The sequence below is a fragment of the Typopeltis vanoorti genome, chromosome 25 (assembly GCF_054136105.1).
Source record: "Typopeltis vanoorti isolate ZY-2024b chromosome 25, IOZ_Tvanoo_1.0, whole genome shotgun sequence".
In the NCBI taxonomy this organism is placed as follows: Eukaryota; Metazoa; Arthropoda; class Arachnida; order Uropygi; family Thelyphonidae; genus Typopeltis; species Typopeltis vanoorti.
Window position 1 is genome coordinate 53,324,410 of NC_143573.1, and position 19,929 is coordinate 53,344,338.

Sequence of the window (19,929 nt, forward strand, 5' to 3'; positions counted from 1 at the left end):
AGATCCATAGTGTCCATCAAAGTTATTACCACTGTTGTCAACCCAGTTCTGGATCCCAGTTCTCACAAGCTTCTCCAACAACTTATCTACAACACCTGACATATAGACAGGCCTTAAGTTTGATGCTTGAGTTCTATCACCTCTTTTATGAAGAGGCACAATCCTGCCTCTCTTTCACTCTAGGAACTTGACCGAGTGCAAGACTCGTATTAAAAAATCAACTCCCTAGCACATTCCTTCAGAATACGTGGTGATATATTATCAAGTTCCACAGCCTTACTTATTTACATCTAGTTTGCTCAGCTCCCCATACATCTCTTGCTCACTTAAAGTCAGTCTCTCTTCCCCATCATCAACTGCTCTCAATCTCTTGTGAATCTCAATCTCAATCTCTCAATCTTGTGAAGTCACAATCACAAGATTGAAAGACCTTGAACTGCTCATTAAATATCTCCACCACACCTTCTGCAACAGCTGTTTTTATACCATTTTTTCAATCAATGTTATCCTTCCATAATCATTCTTTCTTTTGATGGCTACATATCAAAAGAACACCTTAGGATTCTTTTTGGCTTATTAGCTAACTGCTGTTCATACCTCTCTTTACTTACCCTCACCAACCAAGTCAACTGCCTTGCCTAGTCTTTGTAGTCCTCATGGAATTGGTTATTTCCACTTATTTTATGCTGCTTCCATAATGCCCTTTTTTTTTCTGTATCGCATGCTTAATCTTTTTATTCATCCATTTTACACCTACCTTATTTAACCTTCTCACCCTTGGAATACATTTAGACATTGCATCTACTAGATAGTCTTTGAAAATCTCCCAAGCTGCATTGATCTCTTTTCCAGCTAACTCCTCATTCCATGCTACACCTGCAAGCTGTCTCCTGAGCTCTTCATAATCAACACCCCCTTGTAGTTTCACACATACCCTTTTCTTAGAGATTTCATGCTTAAGCTCTGCTTGCATCCATTTTACACCTACCTTATTCAGCCTTTTGGCCTTTGGAACATAATCACACATTGATGCTGTTATGTATTTCTTTGTCAGTTCCCAAGCATGCATTTATTTTATTACCACTCAAGTCCTTTTTCCATGCTATAGCTCCAAACTGTCTCCAAAGCTTGTCATAATCACCATCCTTGTAATTCGACATAATTCCTTTCCTCACAAAAGTCTGCATATGTCTACCTACAACCCAGGTGATCACTTTATGATCATTCTCACCAACTGGAGGAAAGTGTAAAACCCAAGTCATAATTACAGATCTAAAACTCTCGATCTTTGTGTGCCCTCATTTACTTGCTGTCTGAAATAGGTATCTCTCAAGAACTCGAGAAATTCATTTTCCTTATTCTCAAATATTATGTCTTTATTTCAATCTATACCATAATTAAAATCATGCATAATAATTAATATGTCTTCCTGTCAGTCTCCACATTACACTGCACTGCCTCATAACCATTGCCACTATTTTCCTCTTTCATGTCTACCTTTTGTAGACATGATTGGGGGGTGGAGCTAGAGTCGCTGAAGCACGTGGTGGTGGATTTGAGCTGTGGTTAAAAAAAAAAAAAAAAATTTAAACATTCTTTTTTGTGTCTCTGTTATGAATTGTGCTACATTTTTTTCTCAGCAACACAAGTGTTCTTTAGTGGTGCTGCCTTTGGACTTTAGTTGTTATATTGTGTTATTTTTGGGTTACGGAGGAGGCAAGGTCAGAGTCAGATGCATCTGCAGTGGAAGAGAAGATAAGTTTTTGTTATTTAGTATAGTTAAGTATAGTTTATACTTATATTATAGCATAAGTAAATTAGCTTACAGTAGAGCATATAACATAGCATTAGCATTTAGTTGTAGTGGTGTTTGGTATTTAGCTTTTGGTTGTAGTAGTTCCTCGGCACTAATTATGGCATCAGCCGCAGCTCAATTTACAAATGGCATGTCACCAAGTCTTGCCCCATTCAAGGACTCTATTTTGTATAACATAATAAAGGATTTGGTGGCATGCTGGACTCCAGGCATGTATGTGTCCCAGCAGTTGGATATGTGGTGGGTGAGAGAAGGGGAAGTGTATATGTGCATAAAATATAAGCAATGGGAGGAATTCAGTGAATTAGATGTTATGATATCTGATCTCATTGCAGCAGGAGTGAGAGAATCTGAAGAGACGAGTAGTGTGATAGGTGAGAATAACGAGAAAAATATGAATGAAAAAATAAGAGTGGGGAGTGTGGAAGACTTGAATGATTATGAAGTGTTTTGGAGATGGTCTTGATTCGGAGGATGAATAGTGAGTAAGAGTGACTAACTTGCAGAGAGACAGATAGACGAGTTGAAAAAGGAGGTGGAATGTCTCGGGAATGAGATGAGAAGTATGAAAGAAGAGAGTAGGCAAATGGAAGAGATGAACGCAAGGTGAATCAGAGGAGGAGTGAGAGAGAGAGAGAGAGAGAGTTATGGGAATGATAGAAGAGAATAGAAACAGTAGAAGAGAGGGAATGAGAGAGAGTTGTGGGAATGATAGAAGAAGAGAGAATGGAAAGAGTCAGATAGAGGAACTGAGAAGAATGTGAGGGAGTGCTGGAACCAGGGATAGAGAGATGCCAGGACAGCTAAGTAAGGAACAATGAGAGAAAGGGTTAGACAAGAGAGAGAGGGAGGAATGCATGTGAGCAATCAAGGAAGAGAGTGGTAAGAAGTGTGATGTATGGAGACTTGATGATCCATAGTGTGCAAATAGGATGCCAGAGGAGTGTTTGCCTGGAGGAACGATAGAAAGTGTGGCTATGGCAATTAAGCAGGATGAAAGGATGGATAAAATGATTGTGATGGTGGGCACGAATGACTTGAGAGCCAGTGCAAATTGAGTGGCGAGAGATCTGAGATTCATGCTTGAGGTTGTACAAAAGAAAATGCAGAGAGGAAAGATAGTGTGCATGTTGCCTAGGTATGACAGTGACGAGCTGAGCAGTAATATTGAATAACATAATAGCCAGAATGTGTCAGAAGAGAGGATTGGAATATGTGGATGCTTGCAGAGCATTTGAGGACAGAAAGGAACTGTATGTGAGAGACTACTTGCATTTGAATGAGGAAGGATGTGCAATACAGTTGATCGCAAGTGTAATTTTTGTGTTCTTCAAGGCAGATGTTAACTGATCTACCAGTCTGTCCAAAGTAGGCCAACCTGCAGGCACAAGAAACTTTATACACTCTGGGATGTTCAAGAGGATGCAGTTAATCTTTAAGAGGAAAAAGGTAGCTAGCTGAATGAAAGGTTTGAAAGTTGCATGGAGATCATATTTGCACAGAACTTGGCTATTATTTCCCAGTGCACTTAACATATGGGATAGGAATGTTTTTGCTGTGATCATGTGCATTGGGTGTTGGAAGGATAGCAGGTGCATACAATATTTTATCTATTTTATATTGGCTGTAGCCATTAGCTAAAAAGGTGTTGCAATGGTTCCCCGAGCTTATTTTCAAGGGCTATGCCATTTGAACAAATAACCTTGATTTTGTGAGTAAGTGTTTTAAGGATGTCATACCAATGGGAAGGGTGGTGGTGGTGTGATTGTTTGCATAAATACTTTTCTGTAAATGAAGTCCTTCTCCATTTACAGAAAATGGATGTGGCAGACAACAGCTGGTTGTTGTGCGTGACTCCCTATTTGGGAGTCGCATCAACAGTGTATCTAAAAAAGGGAAGACAATTGTTACTTTATTTTTCTATGGTGAAGTTTATTTTAGGGTGCTGGCTATTAAGATGTGCCAAAAATGTGTCTGGACCATGAGGCCACACAACAAACACATCATCAACACAGTGCAGACAAAATATTAGTTTAAGTGTGGTAGTGTTGAATGCTTGGTTTTCAAAATGTTCTATATAGAAGTTAGCTAGAGTGGAATAGCTAGAAAGAGGGAGAATTCCATAGCAGCCCCACTCAGCTGTTTGTATATTTTCCCTTTCCATAGGAATTAACCTGCATATATACAGTGAATCTGAATAATTCAGTTATGACAGGAGAGAAATGTGGCTTAATGAGGTTAAGGGTCTTTGTCAAAGGTACATTAATGAAGAGTGAAGTAATATTGAAACTAATCATGATGCCAGAACAAAGCCAGAAACTGGCTTGGTTGGTCAAGTGGTTAGTGTACCTACTCTTCAATCAACAGTCATTGGTTTGAATCCCACTGTAGGCATGGGTGTATGTGATTGTCTTTATGTGGTAGATAAATTTCATTGTCCAGTGTGAGACTTCCCATTCACGTGCCGTCTCCTATCCAGGAGCTTGACTACTATGATGTGACTCATTATTAATTATGGATGTAACGACATGGGATGAGGACCCTATCTCTTCTGCATACTGTTGTCAGTATTCATAGCTATAAATACATGTGTGTTCAGAAGGCCAGTTTGCCTGTTCTGAGGACAAAAATCCCAAGTTTCTGGGTGAAAAAACCTTCTACCTCTGTATGAAACCAGCTAACTCACCTTTAGTTGAAAGAGACCAGATGAAGGTTCCTCATGTCATGGATGGGAATCAAACTCAGGTCTCTCTGACCAAAGAGCTTTGTTTATACTGAATGAGCTATGGAGGCACTTAGTGTGAGATTACCACCTTGCTTATTGAAGGTCTAAAATGTTTTGCATTTGTTCTCTAGAGCAGGATTTCTGAACTAGGTAAAAATTAATAAAAAACATTTTTTTTTAATTATAAAATTAATAAAAACAGGGAAGAAAATTCCTAAGCTCATCCATAGTACCATAGGCTTACAACTTTTCATGGGTGAATGTCACATTAAAAAAAAAAAAGTATAATTTTCCCAGTGTCATTTACATATCCAAAAATTGCTTCTGCTAAGTTGTATAACTCAATCTACACACTACTGAAAATTTTCTAAAACCATTGCAGGCACTGGTGCTTAAATTTGTATTACAAATTTGTTCGATGTTTTAACTGTTTTTTTTTTTATTTGTTTGTTCACTCCCCCCCCATAGGGATGGCAGCATACTGCTCAGCAGCAGAAACAGTTAGCACACTTAAAATGTAAAAAATCTGGAAATTAGTGAAATGACATCAAATACATACACTATGTACCAATAATTGTCTAGACATCCTGTTATTCGAAGTTATGGAACATTCCAGGTTTGTTAATGACACAAAAACTGGAGTACAGATATTAGGAAGCAGTATTTCATTGTATAAATATATACAATGGTAAAAATTAATAAAAAATATATATATAAAATAAATATACAGGTGGTATGGCAATACAATGTGAACTCGGTAACTTTGAAAGAGATGTCATCGTGGGCTGTCAGATTGGTGGCGTGTCCATACTTGCCATTGAAACTCAACTGGAGCATCCAAAATCAATGGTTGGCGATGTGATCAACAAATAGCGAGGTTCTGGCATCACTAGTGCAGGAAAATACCCAAGGCAGCTGCCGAAAATGACTGACACAGACATGAAGGTATTAAAACATGTGGCATGCAAACCCTGCCTACAATCAGCACAGACTATCTGTGATGAGTTCCAGAGCACCAGTAACATCATGGTGAACATTAATACTGTACGAAAAGAACTCCATTTACTGGATTTCCACAGAAGAGCAGCGGCACACGAGCTGATCATCACAACAACGAACAAGGTGGTTCTTCTGGCCTAGTAAAAAGAGCATGTGAACTGGACAATTGACCAATGGAAAACAGTACTCTGGGGTGATGAATCAAGGTTCACCCATTTCCAGTCTGATGGCAGGATGTGGGTGTGGAGGCAGCCTGGTGAATGCTTGTTATTACCACAGTGTGTTGTATCTACAGTAAAGTTTGATGGTGAAGGAGTAATGATGTGGGGCACATTCAGCTGGTTTGGAGTGGGATCACTGGTTGTTATCTGTGGTTTCATGAAGGCAGCTCTGTACCTTGATATTCTGAATAATCAGGTGCTGCTCACACTGTAGAATTTTTATGGAACAGTCCTGTGTTACTATCAAGATGAGAATGCCCTATAACAGCTGCAGCTGTTATGGAATGGCATGAAGAGAAGGGTGCTAAACAACTGCTCTGGTCTATGCAGAGTCCTGATCTCATCTGCATCGAACACTGTAGGAATGAATTGGAGTGGCAATTGAGGTCTATAGCATGTCCTCAATCTGTCACTAAATTAATGCTTCTTTGATGGAGGAATAGAGACAAATTCCACCTGATGTCTGCTGCTCATTGATGGAAAGCCTCCCTCAATGGATGCAAGAGGTGATCAAAGCCAAATGTGGACCCAATATTAGGGTTTGCCTGCTGGTATCAATTGTAAATTGCTAAAGTGTCCAGACAATTATTGGTAGATAATGTATATGTGCATTTATGTACACATTCTTTTAATTGATTATTATAAAATTTCTTATTTAGGTAATAGTTCTGGACACTGATGTTACTTTTGCAACAGATGTTGCTGAACTGTGGAGAATCTTTCATAAATGTTCTTCAAAGCAGGTTTGTATATTTTGTTAACTTCATTATTTAATTTAAATGGAACAGTTTTAAGAGTTTTATTAATTAAATATTTGTAATCATGGTCAGCAATCTCTTCAAGATTTCTTAAGCCACCTCAGTAACCAACACTTTAAACAACATATTTCCTCTGGACAAACAAATATGTTCTTCCTTTTACTTTGATTTAAGAGGAAACTACTTCTGGAGGAGAAGACTAATGATAAAGGAGATATCTGAAGAGAGTGGAGAAGGAAACAGAATAGAGTGGCAAGTAGTGAGAATTCGAGGACATATTATCTCATTCTCACCTCTCACTGCTTGGCTTGCCTCTCTATTAGTGAGAGGTGAGAATGAGAGAATATGAATGCAAGGAAAACACAGAAATATGGGACACTGGGTTGAAGAGGGAGATGCAGCATACAGATGATAGATGTTGAAAACAGCAGGGATTGTATGAATGTATGCAGACTGACAACAAAAAGGAAGGGAAAGCCTGTGATACAAAGAAAGCATTTAAATCCAGGGGAAATTATGAGACATGTGGTGACAGTAAGGAATGCAATGCCAAATGTGAAGCAGTCACATCTGAAAAGTGGCATGGATATAACTGATTATAGATTCAGAAAAAGAATTACTATGTTTATTTACAAACTCAGGAGTATCAAACATAGTGTTGTGTGGGTGTGGGTGTGTGTGTGGGGAATTGTTGCATTAATCAAGTTTATTCACTTGACGGTGATAAAATGATTACTTGATTAGATAAAGTGATATCCTAATGAGATATTACATCATCTAATCCCCATGAATAGAAAGAGATAGTGTGTTATGATGTTTTTCACAAGGATAAGAAGTGAGAGTGCTGTTGATAATAGCACAGGAGTTATGCCAGTGACAGTGGTTTAGAAGTAATATGTTGCGAGGCGAAGGTAGACAGGATGGCATATTTATTCAGATGCTGTTATAGACTGGGAGTATTGAGAGTGATGACATGAAAATATGTAGATAAACTGGCCTGTAAAATAAGAAAAGGGTCATTGTTATGGGTGATTTTAATTATGGAAATATAGATGTGAATGGAGTGATAGCATCTGAAGGCAAAGAAAGTTGAATCAAAGTTCTTGAGTTGTTGTGTCAAACTACCATAGAACAGTATGTTACAGAGAGATTATGAGGAATGAGAGGTTGAATTTGATAATTTCATCACAGGATGTTATTGTAAACTGGGGTGTAAAATATTCCCACAGCATGAGAGTGACCAGTAAATAATCACCTGTGGCCACCAGCTATAAAGAGAACTGCTGTGAGGAAAGGGTATATGTTGAAATAAAATAGCCATTGTTTATTATAGAAAGTGCATAAGACAGACTGAAACTGTAGCATTAATTAACACAATAATAAGCAATGGACGAGTTAGGTGAAAAGCATTTTATTTCATAGAATTTTTGTTCAAGTATTATTATTATTATTTTCAGACCACCACCAGGTCAAAGACTCGTCAGGAGCGGTTTCTCTCTCATATGCATAGCTCATCATATCATGCATAAAACACCTTCACATTCTCTATAAACATTTCCATGCAAAAAAAACCTGCTTCACACTCCCTTGCTCCCACCCTTCTTATACAACTTCTAGGGATCACTTCTTGTTTTTCTCCCATCCACCACCATTCTATGAAAACTTCTTCAATGTTAATCTGATAAGAACCCCTTACCAATCAATGTCTCTATCATATCACCCCTCCTCCTCCTACTCCTACTCACTAGACTCTGTAAATTGCATCTTATCAACCTTTCTTCATACTGAACATTCCGCAGACCAGAAACCAAAGTAGTCAATCGCCACTGGACCTTTTCCAATACCTCTTCATCCTTTTGAAAACCAGGTGACCAAATCTGTGCACAGTATTCCATATATGGCCTAATATTGCTCCCTTATACAATGGAACCATAATCTCCTTACTTCTAAAAGCCAGTATCCTCCACATCATTGCCAGAATTAGTTGTGTTGTCTTCATAATTTTAGCAATGTACCTTCTAAATTTTAGTTCCCTATTCACCATAACACTCAGATCTCTTATTTCCCCTGTCTCCTCCAATATATCCCCATCAAGTGTATACTCGACATTCCGTCTTTGTTTTCCAAATTTTAAAACCTTACACTTTGCAACATTCAAATGGCAAACCCCACTCCTGTGCCCATTTCACTCATCCTTATTCAAGTCTTCTTGTTAAGCCAAATATCTGCTCTACTGCTCACTCATAGTTCTTTCTAACTTTGCATCATCTGCAAACAACTGAATATTCTCATTCAAACCTTTCCCAATATCATTAATATACAGTAAAGCAGACCATTGAGGCCCACCACTAGTGACTTTTCTCTTTTGGGATGCTGAGCCTCAATATACACTTTTCTGATATCTTTTAAACAGCCGATCTCCAATCCAATACACTATCTAATATTTTTTTTCCAATATCCTCCATGAGTCCCTGGAGGTGTCAAAATAATAATAATAATAATAATAATATTCTAATATTTTAATCTAATGTGCTTTAATCACAACACCAGATGCTCACAAGGCCTATAATTTGGAGCTTGAATTCTGTCATGTCCCTTATGAAATGGTACAATCTTTCCTTCCTTCCCACTCCTTTGCAACTTGTCCCAATATAAGACTCATATTAAACAAGTATGCCAAGGGAGATATCAATTCCCTGGCATATGGTCATATATCAAGTCCAGCAGCCTTATTAACATCCAGTTTGCTCAATTCACCCATTTACCTCTTGCACTCAGTCTCTCCTCCTCCTCTTCCATTGATCTCAAACTCTTCATAATGTTCACAACGATGAAATAGCTTTATGAACTGCTCATTTAATATCTCAACTAAATCCTCTACAGTTGTTATCCTTTGACTATTTTCTTCAATGAATGTCTCCTTCCATAATAATTTTTTTTTCTGCTGGCTACATATTAAAAGAACTCCCTAGGTTTTAGTTTTTTTATTATTTTTTCTTCATTAGCTAACTGCTGCTCATACTGCACCTTTGCTACCCTTACCATCTGAGTCATCCTCCTTACCTGTTCTTCATACTCCTCATGGAACTGATTATTACCACATTTTACACTGCCTTCATAATGCTTTCTTCCTCTGTCCTACATGATTTAATCTCCACATTCGTTCATTTAATGCATACTTTATTTAACCTTTTGCCTTTTGGAATACATTTAGACATTGCTTCTACTAAGATAGCATCTAAGCAGCATTGATTTGCTTTCCACCCAGCTCCTCCTTCCACGTTACACCTGCAAGCTGTCTACTGAGTTTCTCATATTTCCAATTACATATTTCATCCTGTTTGATCTCTATCTCACATCAAATGAACTGCACTCTGCATTCTTGTCTGCCTAATGTACTTCCAATGTTTTAGGTTTCAATTCCTCTGCTCTCATCAGCAAAACATCTCCTCCTCTCCATCCTGTTCCTTCTGACCTCTCTGAAGATACTATATCCTCTGCATTCAATTTCTATGATTATATCATCCTCAGTCAACCTTATACATTTCGTACAAATTGAACTAACCAATGCCAAAAACTCCTGGACCTTATTCCAAATACTTATGGCATTAGTATACATGAACTGCAATACCCCTTCATCCCACAACCTCCCTTACACCTTGTATTGCTTAGCTCACTAATGTTAAGAACCTAGAGTGCTACATTTTGGATCATGTGATCACTCATCCACTTAATAGCCTCTAGGTTACATGGGCCTGCACTCACCTGCATCCCAGCCTAAATATTCTAGCTTCCCTGACTGCCAAACTCTCACTAAACAACTTTCTCAAGACTCTTGATCCAAAATTCATTGAAATGCAAGCCATCTTATATGAATCCATATGCCACCTTATATAAATCTTTTCTTCCATCAGACTCAGAATAGGCAAGCCAGCCAGGAAAACACACACACAAATGAGCGACAAAAAATACATTATAACCAATAGCTTCATGTTGGTTTCATAACATGGTGCGATACTATCCATATGGAACTCAGCTGCTGTATCATATGCTAATTCTGAGGGACAAAAAAACCTGAGTTTCCCAGAGGAAAACCCTCTACCTCCATATGAGACTGGCTAACTCACTTTTAGTTGAAAGAGACCAGATAAAGGTTCCTCACATCATGGATGGGAACCAAACCCAGGTCTTTCTGACCAAAGGGCTTTGTCTATACTGACTGAGCTGCAGAGGCTCTCAGATATCCACAAACTCCACACAACTCCTCTTTCATAATTTGTGCACTGACTCATTTGGGATCATGGCTCTCTGTCTCACTTCACCTCTATCATATGATGGCAATAGATACAACTTTTACTTTCTTCTTTTTCACATGTACTAGCAACTCTTTTCATATTTTCTTGCATACGATACTTGTCAATTGCTAAATAATTTGTACCAGCTAAAATAAATATTTCTTTCACCTTTACTCTCAGTACCCTTACAACATCACTAACATCCTTAAGCTTGGACCAGGAAAACATGATTTCATTATACTCTCCCAAAGCACTCCTCTTATCAATGAATCACCATATAAAATTCCATTCTTATTCTTATGCTTTCATATTCTGCTTTCTCTCCACTTGCATCATCATCCACCTTCTTTTGCTTTTGTGTCATATCACCTGCTAGGCATTTCTCCAACCATTCAGTCTCATGTTTTGTTCTGAGAACTCCGTGTAAGTGTGCTATCTTTCTCGTTATCATCTGGTCATTCTTTTCATTTTCCACTGTTTCATTCTTGAAGTCATTCATACCAGTTGCAACATTAACCTTGCCAATAGCGTTTTCATGCATTTTGTCTTTAAACTATCATTGTTCTTACTCTCCTCTCATTTCTGGTATTCGCTCTTGAAACATTTATGACAAACTTGCTCTCCGGTTTCCTTCTCCTTCCATAAATCTCTCATTTTACAAAGTGCATATATTGTCACACATGTACAGCAAACAAAATCGTGCATGGAGAAATCATCCACCATTGTTTTATGCATCAGTGCATGACACACAACATAGCATACAATAAAATAAAAATAAAAAAGGAAAATTAAGCACACTACCCTTAAAAATAAACAAGCACTTATAAAAATAATAATGCAGAAAGAATGAGTTAGTTATCTTTAAATACTTTCAAAAAGAACTTATCTTTCACCATCAAAGATTGCCTTCCTCCTCTAAATGTGATGTGAAAGTGCAGGAAAGTGGAACAATCTGACTGTTCCACTTTCCTGCACTCTGATAACCTATCAAGAACTTAAGAAATATGGGGAGCAGAGCTGGGAGATATATGGGATAATGGATTATAAAGGTGAGCAGACAGGAGCAGGTGCGGAGAAGTCGCAGATGAGCAGGGAGGGTGCATGGGTCAGACATACTATAGATTAAAAAATAAAGTGCTATGCTTATTTATGAATGCAAGGAATTTCAGAAATAAGGGAGGTGAAATTGCTACATTGGTAACTGCTACAGAGAATACAGTTGAAGTATTCAATGAGTAGTTTATCAGGGTATTTCATTCTCACAAATGTGACATCACGAGGAAATTGAGTGTTGAGGGGATGACAAAGGAAGGGCTTTTAATGAGTGACATAGTAAAATAGTCAGAAAGAATATATAGGCAAAAAAAATGCAAGATTTGAAATCAGAGTTTGTGAAGATGAGGCAAGATAAAGAAGCAGATGCAGAATGAAATGAAGAGAACTGTAGATATGTATGGAGCAGCGAAGAAGACTGAAATGAATAATTCAAATGAAAAACTCACGAGCAGTGTTGTAATTGGATTTGATTATTAGAGATGCAGTAAACAATAGATGCAGAAGGCTTTGTTTTCCATGAGGTAGAATGTGTAAAATGATTGAGGTGTTGGATATGAGGAATGGATGACAAAAAAAAAAAAAAAGGTTGTATATCAGGAGGTTGTTGATTAGAATAAAAGACAATAGTGTGATAGGGAAAGTATTCAGCATGTTGCCAGGTATGACAGTGATAACAGGAGGCAGAGAGCAAGGATTATGAATGATATGTTAGAGGAAATGTGTGAAGAGAAAAGACTGTACTTTGTAAATGTGTGGGTTAAGTTTGAATGATGGAATTGCATAAGAGTGATAAACTGCATTTGCATGATTTTGGTTTGAGGCATCCAGAGAGGATGCTACTGGAAGGAAGAGTAATGAGTGCAGAGAATGGATTTGAGCAAGTAAAAGGCAATGAGGAAGAATTGTAGAGTAAGAAAGGAAGGAGGGATTGAATTGATGCTTATGAATGGAGAAGTGGGAAGCATGAGTATAGAGAATGAGAAAACAGGTGTGCAAGACAAACAGGAAAATGAAGGGCTCAGGGTGGACAGGTGAACACAGTGTGAGAAGCCTCTTCTCAAAGAGGAAGTGAAAGTGTAAGTAGACAAGAAAGGAATTGGATGGCCAGGGATGCAGGAGTAACAGCTGTTTCTGAAGAAGGCACTGAGAGGACTAATGAGAGAGAGAGAGAGAGAGAGGAATTGCACAAGTAAGACATGGAGAAGTCACATTTAATAAGGGTATCAGGAAAATGTTAATTCAGGGAGAAAGCCAGCTGATGAGGCCAAAAGAAATCTGAAAGTGTTATTTCACTATGTGGAAAGTTGAAGGAGGAATTCTACATAGAACTCTGTTGCATAAATTGTAGCAAGGGGATGATATGAATCTGGTAATTTGGATTAGGGGGTGACTGACAGAAAGATATAAAAGTGTTGTTTATGGAGGAGTTGAGTCCAGGAGAAGGCTGGTGACTAGTGGTATACTACATGGGTCACTACTTGGTCCTTTGTTATTTAATTTGTACATCAATAATATAGGAAATAATCTGATGGGAAATATGTATATATATTATTATTATTTTTTTTTATGTTGAGCCCATACACTAGAGGTTCATTGATCAACCTATAGTACATTAGTACTGTATACGGGTAGTGGTTGAGAAAGGAGGAACTTGTTTACATTGGATTTAAAAGACTGTTATTGTATTCCTTGGGAAACATATCAGGGGAAAGGTTGTTCCACAATACAGCAGTGACAAGGATGAAGGAGGAAGAAAAGAAACCTGTTCTGTGAGTTTCAAGGTGCACTATGAAGGGATTTTGAGCAGCAGCTGCACATGTTCCAATGAGCTTAGTACTAAGTGGGGGAATTATTGATGCTATTTCAGATAAACTTTTCCCGTTGAAATATTTGTAGAATACACATATAGCAGAAACCAAACGTCTGTGCAAAAGCAGGGGGAATGAGTTGGTAAGAGATTGGTCATTAGTAAGTCTAATTGCTCTCCTCTGTATTTAGTCATTTTGAGGGAGCTTTTAGGGGCCCCACCCCATATGCGAGAGCAGTATTCAATAGCTGGGCAGATTTGCGATTTGTTAGCTAAAAAACTAAAAATCCCTATATATGGGAGACCAATCTATACAAGAGCCAATTCATACTATTATAAAATCTGAGAAATTAGTCATTTCAGTTCTTGGATCCTGTGCTCACTATCTTCAATTTAGCCTACAATTCCATATCAACAATTTCCTACAAAAGTGTTGATACACTTGTCATACACAAGCACACATATATAATTCAGGCAGATCTCAGCATGCTTCTTTCCAAAAAACAGTCTCATTTCACAACTGGAAAGAAAGAAACTGATCATCATAATCAAATTCCTGATATGTACCCTCAAGGGATATACAGGATACTATGATGATACCCACACACATAGTTTACATTATTACTAAACTCCTGTTGACAATTTTTTTCTCCAAAGTAGTCTGTTATCTGCCTGAATTCCAATAGTGTCAGCTTTTATACTTCAGTCTTCTAAGGCACAGGTGCTTAAACGTTTTTGATTACCCACTCCTTTCCATCCACAACCCTCTTTTAAATAATCATGTAATCAGTAGAATCATATTTGATGACATTTATTTATGCAATAAACTAAACAAATATAAAATGAAATTTGTAGTTTCATTCTTTCATGAGAATTTCATTAGTAGTTCTATAATAAATATTTAATGTACTCAACGTTATCAATATTTGCTGAGATCCACAGTTTAGGAGCCACTGTTCTAAAGCACTTCTAACTGCATCAATCCACCTACATCTTGGTCTTCCTCTGGGCCTTTTCCTGCCACTTTTCATCAACCACTTGCTTTGTTAATCTTTCCATTCAATTCACATTCTGTTTAAGTGACCATACCACCTGAGATTAGTTCTGCTCATCTATTCCTGAATGCTCACAATATCAAGTTCTTTTCTGATATTTTATTTTTTAATGTGATACTCTCATTGATGCCATCTTTAATTTTTCTCAGAACTTTCACATCTGTGGTCTTTGGTCTTTGATCAGTTGTTTCACTTCTAACCCAGCTCTCAGACCCATAAGTTAAAATTTACCTCAACAATGTCTTATATACTGATAGTGTTCTGATTAATTTCTCTCTCTTATTCCATATAAATTTATTCAGTTGACTTCCACTGTTCCAGCTTTGCTAATTCTAATTCTGTGTGCTATTTTCATATTTAGTTTGCCATCTTCACTAAAAATTAATGAATTAACATTTCAGCTGTTGAATTAAGATTCAACAGCTGAAATATTAATTCAATAGGTTCTCCATTCAGAATGCAGTCAAATCTTTGTGCCTACTTTCATAGTTTGATCTTTTTATTGCTGGTTTTTATGCCATATTTGTTACAGCACTTATTCAATTTAATTAAGGAATCCTGAAAACTTATGTTGGATTATTTAAGAGTATAACATCATCAACATAAAGTAAAAAGCTGAGATTAACAGTTCCATTTTCATATCAGGTTTAATGCTACTTTCTTTCATAATGTGATCTATATAGATTATGAACAGCAGTGGAGAAAGCATGCACACTTGTCTTACACCTGACACTTGTCTCACATCAAACTATCTTCCTGTACTTCCTGCATTCTAAACTGCTTGCTGACTTACAATTTAAATATAGACTGTGTACCATTAGGTGCAATATCCTATTTACGCTATACAATTGTAGCATTTTTGAACATTTTTTCTCTTTGAACCTGGTCATATGCACCTTTACCACATCTACAAAACTGAAATCATCAAATCTTTGTTATATTCCCATGAAAATCTAAACTGAAAACTGACTACCCAGTTGCAAAAGGATATTGCAGAATCTTAATATGAGCTCATTTAACTTAAGTCTTGGGACTGGCCAGGTCTCAGAAGTGTGGAACCACTTAGTATCTCTGGGGCGGAAGTTGAGGGAAAATGGTTAATGCTCAAATTTAGGAATGAACAGAATTTGGAAAGAATATATATGTCTCTTTAACATAGTCTGTAAAGGAGTGATCCTGCCTTAAGTAATTTACTCACTTTGATAATGAAGTAATTATTGATTTACTTAAGAGAAATGACTGCACTGCTCTCTCTCTCTCTCTGCTTAGCTGCTACTGTTGTTTATTTTATAGGTTAAAAATATTGAAGATGACTTGAAGGAGAATATATACAATCATTTTCTGATGTTGGGAAAGATAATAATAAATGAAACTGGCTTCAACTTCCTGTCTACTATCAGTTACAGACCTTAATATAGAAGTGGACTAAATAGCTTAAAAGGATCACATGGATGTTGAAGAACTCACTGACAAATATGGGTAAAGAAGTTACTGTCCTTCTTTATAAAGCCTTCATATAACCACATTGGACTACCATGCTATTTTTTTCCTTATATGAGAAAATGGTGGAGGATTCAGAGGCATTTATCCAAGAAGGTAATATCTGTGGAATGCTAAATGCTTGCAATGATGGCAGACTGAAGGTTTGCAGATTACATGATTTGATGAATAGGAAGAAAAAAAAAAGAGAGAATAATGATATAAACATACAAGTTACTAAAGGATTTTATGGGATAAAACTCAAGATAGGAGTGGGCATGGTCATCCTTGGAAATTGAACAAGAGTGATTTAGTAAAAACTTGACAATTAAATTTTTTCTTGGAGAATGGCAAACTTGTGAAAATAGATTACAATAATAGTGTACCTTCCAGTCTGCTTTAAAAATTGGAGGAAATGAAATGCATTCATGCAAAAGTGAACTGTTTTGAATGGAATAAATGGATTTTTTAACTCAGTTATTTAATCGTTATAAGTTTCAGGTGCTTGTTTTTATTTTATTTTAAGATCATCCTCTTAAAGTTGATTCTCTGAAAGTTATTCTGTATTCATCTTTAGACTGAGACAAGGGATAGCAAAGGTAGCATGTGGGGATGGGGAAGAACAAGAAATTATATTGACTGTTATGACATAACAAGATTTATATTTTTCCAGTAATAAGTGAACTCTTAGGATAGCAGTGCAAGAATTGAATGCATTGTCTGAGAGAGTGAGATAACTAATTTATTTATTTTGAGGTTTTGTGACTTCCTGGAAGCTTGAAAATAGTACTAATAATGATATGTAAATATCATAATAATAGTGTTGCATTTTTTTCCTTATAAAACTAGGCAATAGGACTGGTAGAAAATCAAAGTGATTGGTATTTGGGAAAATTATGGAAAAATCATAGACCATGGCCAGCACTGGTAAGTTGTTTTATTTTTAAACATTGTACAAGCATTTAATATTTTCAGGTTACATATGAAATACTATTAAAAATGCTGGTTTAATATCTACTTTATTTATTATTATTATTATTATTATTATTATTATTATTATTATTATTTCCCAAGACCTCATGGAGTCAAAGACTCATCTGGGAGGTCCTTTTATCACACACACACATCTCATCATACCGTGTCTTAAACACACTCAAACTCCTTGCAGACACCACACTCTCAGGCAAGGCATTCCAATCATTCACAACTCTGCATGAAATAAACCTGCCTCTCACACCCTCTTTATACAGTTTCCAGGTATGACCTCTGGTTCTCCCCTGATCTCCCACTATTCTCTGTAGAACTTCTCCAGCATTGATCCTATAACAACCCCTTACCAACTTGTAGGTCTCTATCATATCTCCCCTCTTCCTCCTGTCCACCAGACTCTGCAAATTACATCTTCTCAATCTTTCCTCATACTCAACATTCCAGAGGTCAGAAACTACCTTAGTCAGTTGCCTTTGGACCCTTTCCAACATCTCTTCATCCTTCTGAAAACCAGGTGACCAAATCTGGGCACAATAGTCCATGTGTGGCCTAATCAAAGCCTTATACAATGGAACAAGAATCTCCCTACTTCTACACGTCAGTGTCCTCCGCATCATTCCCAGAAGTCTTTGTGTTGTCTTCACAATTTTGGCGATGTGTCCCCTAAATTTTAGATCCTTATCCACTATCACCCCAAGATCTCTTATTTCCTCTACCTCCAACAATATATTCTCACCAAGCATAAATTCTGCATCCCATCTTTGTTTTCCAAATTTTAAAACCTTACATTTTGCAACATTGAACTCACATCCCCATTTGCTTGCCCAATCACTCAATTTATTCAAGTCTTCTTGCAAGGCCACAACATCTTCACTACTCTTTATGGTTTGTCCCAACTTTGCATCATCTGCAAACAACTGAATATCTCCATCCAAATTTCTCAATGTAATTTTCCTACTTCTCAATACAGTTTCTTCACTTCATAACAAGTTTTTCAAAGCTGTCATAGTGAAACTCTTCAGTTATTTTTGAAATAATTTTTCTTTTCGTTTATATAATTGGGAGTGTTGGTGGATAGGGAGATGAAGTTTAGGGGGCACACTGCAAAAGTAGCTAAATCAGCTCATCAAATCACTTGGTTGTTGAAAAATACCTTGACGAGCAGAGACAAGCAAGTTATTGGACCTCTGTACCGAGCCTTGATAAGACCTCATCTCGACTACTGTGCCCAGATTTGGTCACCTCGGTTCCTTCTTGATGGGGAGGAGGTGGAGAGGATCCAGAGGTGAATGACTAAGATGATAACAGGTCTATGGAATGAACCATATGAGAACAGGTTGAAGATTTGTGGGTTGCAGAAACTAGTTGATAGGCGGAGGAGGGGAGATATGATTGAGACATTCAAATTGCTAAAGGGATTCTATAGGATTAATTCAGAGGATATTTTTGAGATCAGGACTGGTGGTGGGAGAACTAGGGGACACCTATGGAAGCAGGGCAAGAGTGTGGTTAGCAGGGGTGTTAGAGCTGGGTTCTTTACTTTTAGAGTGGTAAATGAGTGGAATAAGCTGCCAGAGTCTGTTGTGGGTGCTATGACGGCGAACGAGTTCAAGACAAGGTATGATAGATACTGTGAGAATGTAATCGCATAGTTGTGTGGACATGATGTTTAGGGCCTCCCTTGATGAGTCTAAGGACTCTTGGAGTTGCCCGAAATAATAATAATAATAATAATAATAATAATAATAATAATAATAAGCTAGACAGAATGGCAAATGAATGGAGTTATCGGTTTAATGCAGCAAAATGTAAGGTCTTGAGGTTTGGGACACATCGATGGGATGCTGCATGCTTTATTAGAGGAGCTATACTGGAGGAAGTGGGGGAGACAAGAGATCTGGGGTTGGTGATTGATAGAAACCTGAAATTTAGGGGACATATTGCAAAGGTGGTGAAGGTAACACAGATGATTGCTGCAATAACGAGAAGGACACTGAGAGTAACCGAGTGACTGAGAATGGTCAATGAGTTTAAGGAGTGGTATGATAGACTTTTTGTTTCCTAAGAGGGACCTCCCACGATGAGCCTTGATAGACTTTATGTTTCCTAGGAAGGACCTCCCGTGATGAGTCTTTGGACTTCATGGAGGCGTGAATAATAATAATAATAATATGAGGGGGATAAATTAACTGTAGTAAGGATACAAAGACGGATGACAAAGATGGTTTCAGGACTGTACAAGGATAGTTATGAGGATCGGCTGAGGGAATGTGGACTGCAGAGTTTGGCGGATAGAAGAAGGAGAGGTGATATGATTGAGACTTTTAAACTGTTGAGAGGTGGTTACAGGGTTGACACTGGGGAGTTCTTTCTCTTGGTTGAACAGCGGGAAGGAGTGATGACAAGAGGCTGTCCCTGGAAGTTATGAAAGGAAACTGTGAGCAAGAGGGTGAGGAGTGGTTTCTTTGCGTGGAGGGTGGTTGAGCCATGGAATGCATTGCCTGATGGAGTGGTGAGGGCGAGAACGGTCAATGAGTTTAAGGAGTGGTATGATAGACTTTATATTCTTAGGAAGGACCTCCCACGATGAGTCTTTTGACTCCATGGAGGCCTGAATAATAATAATAATAATAATAATAATAATAATAATAATAATAATAATAAATATACACTATTTACCAATAATTGTCCAGACATTTTAGCAATTTACAATTGATCCCCGAAGGCA

The 19,929-nt window shown here is 37.5% G+C and overlaps 1 protein-coding gene across 10 annotated transcripts in view; it reads left to right on the plus strand.

Annotated features, from left to right (window-relative positions):
* LOC150092750 (xylosyl- and glucuronyltransferase LARGE1-like) overlaps nt 1-19,929 on the plus strand; it is a 676,688-nt gene that overhangs the window by 409,866 nt on the left and 246,893 nt on the right. For all 10 annotated transcript variants that reach the window (XM_090414755.1, XM_090414753.1, XM_090414752.1 and 7 more), the window contains 2 exons: nt 6,421-6,504; nt 17,061-17,138. In XM_090414755.1, the coding sequence (XP_090270881.1) occupies nt 6,421-6,504; nt 17,061-17,138 (162 nt within the window). The remainder of the gene's footprint in view (nt 1-6,420; nt 6,505-17,060; nt 17,139-19,929) is intronic.